The 12526-nt window shown below is 46.9% G+C and overlaps 1 protein-coding gene across 2 annotated transcripts in view; it reads right to left on the bottom strand.

The window, feature by feature from the left end:
* EGFLAM (EGF like, fibronectin type III and laminin G domains) overlaps positions 1–12526 on the bottom strand; it is a 674079-nt gene that overhangs the window by 204474 nt on the left and 457079 nt on the right. For both annotated transcript variants that reach the window (XM_069627154.1, XM_069627153.1), the window contains exon 11: positions 494–594. In XM_069627154.1, coding sequence (XP_069483255.1) covers positions 494–594 — 101 coding nt within the window. The remainder of the gene's footprint in view (positions 1–493; positions 595–12526) is intronic.

The following is a 12526-nucleotide window of genomic DNA, read 5'->3' as shown; positions in this document are numbered from 1 at the left end:
GCTGGGGGTCTCACAGGTGAAAGAGATTTGCCATATAAATGAAAAATCTGACCTAACAGTGGCAGATCCAATGTGTAAAATATAAATGATTCTTAGTTTTTTTCAATTTTATCTTTCTGATGAAAAAGTGAGACTCCCTGTACATTTAAATGAGTGTTTAAAGGAAAAGTAAGAAACATAGTGATTAAATAAAGATCAAAGAAGACAGAATGAAACACATTTAGAGGCTGCAGGAACTATATTTTCACACCCTATTTACAAATCTGGAGTTATAACATAGACCTTGAGTTGAAGTTACTTCCTAGTATTTTGAGTGTGTTTCTATTGAGCCCCCAAAGTACACATCTGTGGTTGCTACTTCACATCCAAGCTGTTTAGTTTAGTAATGTCATCATGCTGATCAACGACTGTATATGAATTCAAAGCATGTGGCCTTATTTGGGGAAGCAAGCATGGCAGCATAAATAAGAAGCGAGAAGCATTTGCCCCATACCTAAACTGGATGTTCCTCCGTATCAAGGCCAATGACATGAAGTCCCCACGGCCATGTTCATTCTCTCCGCAGTACAGCAACAGCCCATCATCAGCTTCAGCCTGTCATCGCAACACGGTGAAAAACAAAATGAATGACACATGAGTTTGAAAGAGAGAGGAAATCTTTATACAATAGCCAAATATAGATGCATGGGTGATCTCTTTTGAGCAAAACTATTTTGGAAATCAGTTGTTTGGGGTTTTGCCAAAGTCCTGTCAGTGACAAAACTTTAGAAAGTCCACCTTGCATGAACAGGGATGCACCTCTTAGGTTTAGCCTCAACTATCCAAACGTTTGGTAGCAATGGATGAGCAGCCAGGCTTAGTCTAGGAGTGAGCAGGGCTCTTCTGAGGCACACAGAACTCAGAGCACACACTTAGTTCAAGGAAACTGTTACACAATTGGCGTTATATCAAATAAAATACGTATTTATTTATACACTAAGGCTTGTAGCATTCAAGTAAGGTAAGTACTATCACACAATAATATAATAAGAAAACAGTTGCAATATTCAGTTAACTCATTCAGAATAGCAATAATGGTAACAAATCACATAATCGAACGTCTTGAAACATGTATGCAAACTTATAGAAACCTTGAAAAAATGTTATAACTTTAGCTTAGCCTATCTTAAATTGACCAACCCTGTCTTCGGTGAGTCTCACAAAGTCAGAGGGGACATTGGGGCACAATCCTACTAGCAAATTTACTCGATCTTTGACAGTAGATGAAAAATGCACATGCCTCAGTATACTATTATACATGTATGTTTGAATGGGATTTTGAAGGCAATAAGCCAGCTGGGAAGCAAAGCAGTGCTGGGCATAGGGGCATACCCTGGGAGACTGGGGGGGGGGGGTACAAGTAGTGTGTGGGAGTAGGAGAGGTTTCTTGGATGGATCAGGTTTGCAAACTTAAAGCCAATGTTGCAAACGTGCAGGCACAAAAGCTCACTCTAACTTTGATGCATGATCAAAAATCAGCAAATGTCCACCTCCGCAAACCTTTAATTTGTGTGTGGACAATTGGTACAAACATATTGCCTTTTTTTGAGGGACATGCCTTCCAAATGTCCCAGTATGCTCCAGTTAGCTGCTATAATCCCGCTCACAAATGTTTGAAAGGGATTGGATAAGATCAACCGGAGATATTCACTTATTAACATTTCTAAAAAGTATCAATATTTCACCTTTGTTTGTTGAATGAATACACACATGTGCGGAAATGGACTAGCACTGGAAAAATACGCACATACATACAACCACCTGTCAGACATGCAGACATACATAGGTAACGCATGCCCATGGGGGCAGATAATGAATGTGTAACTAAGCACACTTATGACTGCCGTCCAGGTGTATTTGGACATGCCAAATGATGCGGAAAACCTATGCTTCAATACACACACGTGTAGAGCCACTAACTTAATGTATTCGGACATGTTCCTAGAGTCCGTACCTCTTGTAAGTGGTCTAACGTATGTGTCTGTTTTAGTCCTTAAAAATAAGCTGTTATTTCCAACAATAAATACATTATTTAGTACCCTAAATCGAGGATTCATGACTGGACTACGGACATGCCTCATCCATTTTGTATTTGGGCTTCATTATTTATTGGGCATGCTTTTGGAAGAATACATTACAGACTTAAATAAGATTAAACATGGGACAGCCTTCCCTTATTCAGAGTAAGTGTATACAGCGGAGGCCTCCACGGGCACCGTAACTTTGCTTGTGTACGCTAAACATACCCCAATGCTCCAGCCACACGACGGTCAGACTATAGCACACTGATGATACCTGAAACCAGATATGTAGTTGTCTGCAGGCTAGAAAAATGTCTGTCTTGGATGATTAGGCTATGTATAAAGTAGCACTGTCCAAAGGCACTTTTCTGTAGCAAAAGGTTTTCATTTGGGCTAATTTGCATATCCGCAATGCCTTGCCAGCGTGGCTCTGAGCTGCAGGTGAACGTACAGTGATGGTTATTGGGTGGAACTATGGCATGTGTGACATAATACTATATTATTCTACTCTCCCATGCAGGTGAAAGTAGCACTGCCCTGCAAGGCAAAAGCTATTTTGTGGAGCAGAAGGCTTGCTTTTGGGCTACATTGCATACCCATAATGCATTTTGATGTGGTTCTGAACTCGAGGTGAACTTCCGATGTTTCTGTCTAGGTGGCACTGTGCCATGTGTGACTTGGCTCATATGAATTATTCTACTTACACATTTCCAGTGAAATAGATTTTTGTTCAACCCTTTTTAAACCCACAATAACTTTGCTTGTGTTTGCTAAACATGTCCTGATGCTCCAACCACACGTCCTTTGGATTATACTATACTGGTGATCACTAACAACGGGCCAACCAGATAGGTAGGTGTCGGCTGTCTGGAGAAATGGCTTTCATGTGTTGATTAAGCCATCTATAAAGTAGAGCTGCCCTGTAAGAGAAGGGCAATTTTTCTGGAGCAAAAGTCTCACATTTGGGCTAATTTGCATACCCACAATGCCTTGCTGATGTGACTCTGAACGGGAGGTGAACTCCTAGTCATGGGGCCTCATTACGACCCTGGCATTAAGGGTTTAACGGCGCCGTAAAAGGTGTCGGCGCCGTTAAACCCTTAATGCCTGATTACGGGGTCCCTTTGCGGGACTCGACCTTAACGGCTGGTTTTACCAGCCGTTAAAGTAGGGTGCCGCAAAGGGACTTTGGTACTAATAACGGTACCGCAATTTGCGGTACTGTTATTAGCACCTTCCCCATTCCCATTGAGCCCTATGGGGCAAAAATGGGAATGGGGAAGGGCCATGGCGGCATGGGGAATTACCGCCCTGCCAACCTCGGGATGGGGTGGTAATTCCCCATTCCGCCATGGCGGACCCCGGCATGGACCATGGTGCTAATAGCCCCATGGTCCTCCGCCTGGGTCGTAATGAGGCTGATGGGTACTAAGTGGAGCTGTGCCATGTGTGATTTTTCTTAAATTGATTTTTCTACTTCCACAGTTCATATATATACTCATACAGATACACATACATGCATTTACACACACACATTCACATAGATTTATATATATGTAAACTATGGAGGTGGTGATAGCATCTCTGAAGATATGGTTCACATTCTTTTTTTTTTAACTTGGGTTTTGCAAAAGACAGTACAGCCAGGGAATTCTGCACCATAATGTCAATAGTGCTACTGTAAGATGCTATTGCTATGCTAGCTATACTAATATATGCCAGTATTGCCCCTGTAAGAAAACCTTTATGTTGCCTTTGCCAAATAATGCCAATAATGTCACTGTATGAAGAGATATCCACATTGACTGTGGCAATATATTTCTGCATTGCCTTTGTAGAAAATTAATGACACTGGCTTTGCCCACTAGTGCCAGAATTAGCACTGTAAGACATATCCATGGGTTTATAGTGAAAAATTGAATGCACGTTTTTTTTGGGGGTTCCCCCCCCCCAAAACCTCTGTTTTTTGGGGAAAACGAGTATTTTTTCCTATACGAAGGCACAAAAAAATACATTTAAAAAAAGCCATTCAAATTTTTTTTGGTCCTTTTGATTCGAAAGTATTGCAGTTAGAAACAATGTATTCGACCCTTTGACTGGACACCATATCCATGTCTGCTGTACCTATATATGCTAGTATTCCTCGTTAACACTTTGCGTTGCTGACAGTTCACAAACTACACGCAGGGCATCATTTAAAATCAAATTGCCAATTTCTGTAGCAGCAGCACACTGTGGTCCTGCCTCCTCAACCCACACGCACACTATTTCTCTGCACCGGCACCAGCCACACCGCCCGGCCCACACATACACTGAAACAATGCCTTCAAAGGTGCACACAGACACGCATACTTTCATATATACAAACACCCACACAGACCCATATTCAGACAACACTCATGCATGCACACATATAGGGTTTTCTTTTTAATTGTAGCTTATTCTGATGAATTTGTCCCGCTCCTTGTCCCCCAACTCTGCTCATCTCCTCACTGTGATCCGTGCAGCAACAGGGAATAGGAAGGAAGCGAGAAGATGATTGACACGTCCCTTTCTTTCTCTACCTTCAGCATGGCCACAGGAAGACATGAACAGAGCATCCAAATAGGCATCATAGGTTCATATTGGCCATGCCCCTTTCTCCCCTAACACCTTGCGGGGACAGAGGCCTTGCAGGCCTAACTGAGGGCCAACAGGGCCTCTAGCTCATTATTCTGTGATGCCCAATGCTCCTGAAAAGGAGCTGTTTGACAGACTATGGGCCTCATTACGACCCAGGCGGTAAGTTACCGCCTGGGTCGTACCCTTACCGACTACTTTTACACTACGTTTACACCATGGTGGATGGCGGATTTACCGCCCCATTCCAAGGTGAGTGGGGCGGTAAATCCCCATTTCCCATTTTACCCTTCCCCATTCCCATTTTTGCCCCATAGGGCATAATGGGAGTGGGGAAGGCGCTAATTACGCCACCGTAAATTACGGTGGCGTAATTAGCACCATGGTCCCTTAGCGCCATGGATTTTAACGCCTGCAAAAAGCAGGCGTTAAACTCACCATGGCGCAAAGGGAACTCGGAATCAGGCGTTAAGGGTCAGCGCCGTTTACGGCGCCGTTAACCCCTTAACGCCTGATTCGTAATGAGGCCCAATGTGAGGACTGGTGTATAATGGATGTGGTTGTGCCCCATCTCCCATTATGCACCAGCCTCCACTGAAATCTTCACATATTAACAGTTTTAAAAAAAATGCCCCATGAACCGACACTGTTTTGTATCACCCAGTGTTGCAGTGTAATTTTCCTTCCCATCCCGCTCTCTCTCCCTCCTCTCTTTACCTGCCCACTCCTCCATGTATCCAACCTCCTCCTACATGTGTGTATGAACGCATACATATTGTCCAGTGTGCACACGTCCACATGAAGGGCTTTAAGCATGCTTGATCTGCTTCTTTTGATGCCTCACCCTGTACGTCCTAACAGTGCTCCTGCACTCTGCAGAGCCTTGGCAGAGCCTATCCAATGCAAACTTCAATCCACATATCCTTTAAGGGTAGCAAGCAAGGCTACACTTCACTCCCTCCGCTGCTCATGTCACAGGCGTGGGCAGAGGATTCGTGTATTATGTGACAAGTCTTCCCATTTATGTGATCTATCCACCACAAACTGGACCAGTAAGGTAGCTCCGTGAGTTAAGCAGTTGCACTACACAACTGTGTTCCACCTGCAGGGCAGACGTTTGAAGTTCTGCCAGCCCTCACTCCATCTGAGGTGGATACTTTGAGTGTCATTAAACCGGTCCTTAATGCATCCTATTATGGCAGCTGGTACAAGTGGGAGGAGTCTTGTGAGACGTTTTAAATAAAACATAGACATTGGGCCTCATTATAACCCTGGCGCTCCCGTAATGAAGGGGGCTGGTGGGACTGGTACGGGACCGGCCCCTTCATTACGGGAGCGCCGATTACGAGGTTCCCTTTGCGGGACCCGGATCAGACGTCTGGTAAAACCAGACGTCTTTTCCGTGTCCCGCGAGGGGAAGAGGGAGGTAATAACGGGCCAGTTGTACTGTGCCCGTTATTAGCTCCCTCCCCATTCCCATTGAGCCCTATGGGGGCCCAAATGGGAATGGGGAACGGTTCCTGCAAGGAGGAATTACCGGGTCCTCCTATGTCGGAATGACCCGGTAAGTCCCCATTGCAGAAACCCGGTAATGGAGCCCGGTTTGGAGGCAGTCGTGGGGCTAATAGCACCATGGCTACCTCCAAACTTGTAATGAGGCCCATTGTGTTAATGTTACTTCACTTGCATAGAGTAGCAATATGCCAACTAAATATGGACGGTACATTACTAACTATTTTGATTAAATATCATCTTTCTCTTTTTAATATCTTCTTAAAACGGATGACTTTTTCATGAATTGTCATGAATGTACATTTAGATTATGATCAAATAGTCATGAGAAAGAGCAACCACAGCTGCTGGCCCTTGCACTCTCCTCAAGATATCCAGGGGGATGGAACCGAAGGGAATCCAGCTTTTTTTACCTTCAAAATAAAACTGGTGCATGCACATAAGGAAAGTCTGAGACACTGACAGACTATAACTTTGTACTGAGAAACGTTTACAATCTAACACAACATTTCAGTAGTGGACTGACAATAAGGCATTACAGTTGTTGTCTTTACTAGATGTTCACACCTCTGATCCAGCGGTGCTCACACAGTGGCTTTAGATATTAGCATGGGTGCAAACGGAGGTAGATTTGGATATCAGCACGGGTGCAGAAGGAGGCAGTTTACGATATCAGCGTGGGTGCAGAAGGAGGTAGCTTTGGATATCAGTGCGGGTGCAGAAGGAGGTAACTTTGGATATCAGCGCGGGTGCAGAAGGAGGTAGCTTTGGATATCAGCGCGGGTGCAGAAGGAGGTGGCTTTGGATATCTGCGCGGGTGCAGAAGGAGGTAGCTTTGGATATCAGCGCGGGTGAAGAAGGAGGTAGCTTTGGATATCAGCGTGGGTGCAAAAGAAGGTAGCTTTGGATATCAATGCGGGTGAAGAAGGAGGTAGCTTTGGATATCAGCACGGGTGCAGAAGGAGGTGGCTTTGGATATCAATGCGGGTGAAGAAGGAGGTAGCTTTGGATATCAGCGCGGGTGCAGAAGGAGGTAGCTTTGGATATCAATGCGGGTGCAGAAGGAGGTAGCTTTGGATACTAGCGTGGGGCAGAAGGAAGTAGCTTTGGATGTCAGTGGGGGTGCAGAAGGAGGTAGCCCTTATAATCTTGTGTGCTGCACTCCATCTAAGCTGCCAACTCTTAGACGGCAGTTACGGCTTTTTTAAATCACGTCCCTTTTGTCCACACCCTCAAATCATGTGTAATCCTCTGCAGATAAGCACGTCTTACATATCACTCTCTTCTTTGTCCCTCTGCTCTAGGTTCCAAGCCTGACTCCGTGCCTCATGATCAACCCATGGCAGTACCTCAGTTTTCACTGCCAGCTACAGGAGCCTTCCAGCGCATACAGACCATGGGACCCGGAGGGAAAGGCTTAAAGCCCAGTCTCCACTTCTACTGCTTCCACTCTCTTATTTTTTGCTCCAGGACCCCAGGTTGATTGCACATTTTACCCCTATCTTGTGTCCTACAATGACCAGCCGCTGCATCTCCGCTCTCAGCCACTGAAACCTGCTAGCAGAGCCATCTCAGCCTGCGCCGCAGCACTCAGGCAATGTGACCAAGCGCCTCTTTTTAGTGTAATACGTCAGGGTGGCTCTAACAGTTAAGGTCGGGCATAGAGAAGGGTGATGGCCGATTGATCCTGCTCCAGAGCCCACAGACACTGCCCAGGCATGTTGTGCTCATCACTCATAGTTTCCAAAAGACCTGTCCTAGGCAGTAGCCGTGTACAGCCCTGTCGCCACCGGGCTCACAGTCTTACTTCTCTCACATCATATTGATCGCCTTTATCACCACCCATGCCCCACTAAGTCAACCCCACCTTGATAACACTCATTAATGGACTTTTACTCTGGCAACACCTTGGACGGCATGACAAGCCAGGGCTTGGACTCCTTTTTGCAGGGTTCTGGTGCAGGCCAAACTCCTCTCACACAATAGAATTCATCCTGACAGTAAGTGTACCACATGAACGCAAAGAGTTTTCGGTCACTGGTGGCCTTGCAGTCCTCCACAAGATGACCGGGACTGTACCCTACAGCAAACCACCACTCTCTCGTCCCTAGAATGCCTCACCTCCCACTTCCCCTGGACCCGTCCACCAATGGCCGATGTTTTCTCATATACTTCCCCAAGGCACTGAAACAGGTTTAAGGATCACATCACTGACTTAATAGATTCTGCATTTGCCAACATTTCCAACATTATTTTTCTTGGTGCTGTCAACCTTCCTAAGACTGCAGCTTTCAGATCCACCAGGGTACCTTATGGAATTCATGGCCATATTGGAATTAATAAAGCATGTCTCATATCCAACTCATGCCATCGGCTGCTTGCTTTACCATTTCGGGGTCCAGAAGGCCGTGTACTCAAATCCAACCTTGCAGATTCCAGGCCGAGTAGGCCTCACCTCCAAGGTCAGCCTTTTGTTCACTGCCCTCTCCCAGTCCCTTTGTGGGTGGACTGTGGGGGAGATGTCGCACCCCTCTCTGCTGCATGGTTCCCCATCTAAGGACTTCCACCTGCTCCCCCGTACTATTTACCTGCTGCTGGCTCTGGCGTCTGGCTGCCTCTGTGTGGCGATCTTGACACCATGAACCCTGAAGCCCGATGCACACAACGTCGCATTTGTGTGTGCAACCTTTGGTGCCTCAGGCTTCTGGGGTTGTGGTATCTCGATGGCAAACGGTTTTACCCCGCATAACCAATGTCTCACTAGGGGGCCAACTTTGTGAGATCCATTTTCGGGACACAAGGCAGCAAAGACGTCACAGCCTCATTCACCGGGCAGAATCAATGCATTGCACCCGCAGCTGCTGACGTGACCGGCCTGAAGGCCTGATGGCCTGTCACGTCAGCAGCTGCGGGTGCAATGAAATAGGACTTTTGGAGCAGGGAGGGGGGTCATATACTTACATTTCCCGCTAATCGGAATAACAGTGGCTGGCAAGTGGAAGCTAGTCTATGAGACAACGCCCTGCAGCGGCCGGCCCCAGCACCCAGCATGCCTAATTGTGACTCCTGACTTGCTCTGTTTGAGCACAAATTGTGCTCCAACAGAGCAAGTCGGGACAATGTCCGTCCTGCAGAGCCACTTGGCAAACTTCGGGACACAGTCCCCAATTACGGGACAATCCCACAAATTATGGGACAGTTGGCCATCCTATGTCTCAGCTCTATTGAGCTGGACTTGTATCACGCCACCATCCCAATTTGCTTTACATTCCAAATCCTATCAACCAAGAGTAACATCTGGCCACTCATTTCTCCCGCGCTTTCCAGAGTGCACGCCAGCTACAGACCATGCCTGAGCCAGCCAAGTCCGCCCCAGCGCCCAAGAAGGGCTGCAAGAAAGCGCTCTCCAAGCCGTGCAAGAGGAGCAGGAAAGAGAGCTATGCCATTTACATCTACAAAGTGATGAAGCAGGCGCACCCCGACGTCTGGACACCTCTATTGCTTGCTGCTTCTTCCTGGTCCTTCACAGCAGACTTCGATTGCAGCCTCACTTTCCGGAGAGCTGCTCCTTGCCCAAGCGCTGACGTGAACACCCACGTCTCCATTTTAAATCACAGCATGAGAAGCAGAAGCAGCCTCCATGGACCATTAAACTGACAGGTCGGACAAATCCAGTCACCCCCTGGCACTCCCAAGAGTTCACCAAGTGTACCATCCTTTGAGCAGAGAACCTGGTGCACACATGTATATCACGCCAATCCCACCACACTCACACAATGGCATGGCCCTCGGCAGCCATCACACAATGGGCAACAACACCATGCAGCAACACTTACTAGGCATGCAATCCAAAAGGCTCTTATTCTGGCCATAAAAAACTGTTTTAATCCCTTGATGGAAACTGCAATTGGTGTAAGAAGTGCCACAGCGTTTAGCTATTTATGTACTGAAAAAAATCTAAAACACTGTTTATGCTAATTGGCCGCAGTGCCAACCTGCACCCAGCCCTCCGCCAATCCCCTGAGGGAGAATACATGAATGGGTCACATTGAGGCCCATCTCGGCCACCGCTTCCTCTTGAGGTTTGAATTCCCCACATCCGGGGACAATCATGAATGCGACTCTCTCACAAGCTACTTCCCCATCACTCTCTAAGCAGGCCTGAGTGCAAGCCTTTGCTTCCTGGGGAAGAGATCTGAAAAGACCGTGGCCTTACAATTGCAGGAACAAAAAGAGCAACGGATGCTGCTGTAGGACCATTGGCTAGGACTAGATCCCCACGCAGCACCGAAACAGCAGCCATATAGGTTGTCGATTGGGAGGATTGGCGAGTGCCACACTCGGACAGATTTCTGAACTTCTGTTAACCTTCATACAACCCACTAACAAAAACTCAGCATTTCTGCAGACTTATCTCACTCAAAATCTCACACAACCATCTCTCGCACAACAACCCGCACGCACTTCACAACACCGCAACAACACATATGCAACACCAATAGCACACAAGGACTGACATCGATCCAATACTCGCACCAAAGCTCAGCACCCGTTGTATACCGAGTTGAAGCTGCCAACAGAACACCACTCCTCTCACTATCCTACTCCCGCTTCACCTACCTTCGCCTGGGGACCAACTCCGTTGGTGACGGTGCACGGTACAAATACCTTTAACATTTAACATCACGTGCTTACATATCATGGACACGGGGCATTCATGTCTCCCGGCCTTACTTGCCATTTTAGCTGAATTCCATATGTTAATTGTTTGCTAATAGATGTTGCATTGTGATGGTCACAGCCATAGTGATCAAACAGCGCTATGGCTAGTCCGTACAATAGTGAAGTGTATACAGACCTTAGTCAGAACAGACACATTCCTAGCCATAATAGAGGGGATGGAGGTAGGGATGAAGCTTGTGATAGGTTCCAAACATGTAGCATCAGTAATGAGTTATCAAAGCATGCAGCTGAGGGGCAAAGGGGTACACCATAATGCTTGCGCGAGCGACTGTCTATGCCACGGAGGCAGTTTCAAGTATTTTCAAGAAGCACTGAGAATTAGTCAATAGACGGTTGTGTGCAGTGCTTGTGTGCCTAAGGGGAGTGATCAAAGGGAGAGGGGTTAATAGACAGAGCAGAAGAGTTCAAGAAGCCAAGGGAATTTCCATAGGTGTAGGTTATGGAAGGTTCTGGAGGGCGATGAAGGTGCGGTCATATAGAGTGTTGCCACGCTGCAGTTTTTGGGCCTGGGTCAGGTTGGAGACATTGAATTATGGTGGCCTGTTTTTCTGTTATATGTAATTGGGAGGATAGCTGTTACTTGTCTTGGGAGGATAGCTCAGGGGCAACGTGCTCACCTTGGAAGCAAGGCGATGCAGAGCAACATAGGTTCAATCCCCGGGTCTGCGCGTATTAAGCACATTATAAATAACTCATCATATCAATTGTAACCTGCAATACCCCAGTCATAACATTGTGGGTTTGCCCAGCCGGTTGTCAGGAGTGACAGAGCCCAGAATGGACTGTGTGCAAGGTGACTGTGGGTAACACATATGGGAAGAGGGGTAGGGCGTGTGGACCAGTCCTCAGACTGCCATACCTGCATGGCTACTAGTGGGGTTCGACAGTAATTGGGGACGTAGTGAAGACGTTTTATATCAAGTGATTGAAACGCTCCTTGTTCCATGGTAGTTCACACTAACCCCCAGTCTAGAACTCTATAGTCAGAGATGCTTAAAGATGGTGCAATGGCCTTCAAGCAAGAAGAGGGAACATTTTTGTCGCTATGAGCGGTAATGATGCAAAATTGCATGGGAGGCTAGCAGCTTCAATAAATTATCCAGTAATTAAAAACTATAATAGCTGCTCACCATCTTCCTGGCACTATGGGCCTCATCACGAGTTGGGCGGTAACGCCGGCGCTAAAAGAGCTGGCGTTATTAGCCCTACCACCAAACGCACCAGCGCTATTGGTGCCGGATCATGGGTTTGGCGGAACGGGTATTGCCCATTCCCCATTGAGCCCATTCAGGAATTCCCCATTCCCCATTGGGCTCAATGGGGAAATTTCGCGCTTTTACCGCTGGCGGATTTCCTCAGAGCTGGGGGGAAATCAGCCGAAGCCGTGATTTGGCGGACCCTTAAATCCGGCGGTAACAGCGCTAACGCCGGATTTAAGGGCTACCACCAAACTCGTGATGAGACCCTATGTGTGCTTCCCTGGGGTTTATAAATAAGAAGGCCTGCCTTTTGTTGCAGACGTTCAACCTTTAGAGAGAAAATGCTAGAAGCATGTGCCCATCTAAAGTATATAGTCAGATCCTGAGCTCCCC

Source organism: Ambystoma mexicanum, chromosome 6p, assembly GCF_040938575.1.
Source record: "Ambystoma mexicanum isolate Mex_15411 chromosome 6p, UKY_AmexF1_1, whole genome shotgun sequence".
Taxonomy (NCBI): domain Eukaryota; kingdom Metazoa; phylum Chordata; class Amphibia; order Caudata; family Ambystomatidae; genus Ambystoma; species Ambystoma mexicanum.
This window is presented reverse-complemented; position numbering and strand designations above follow the sequence as displayed.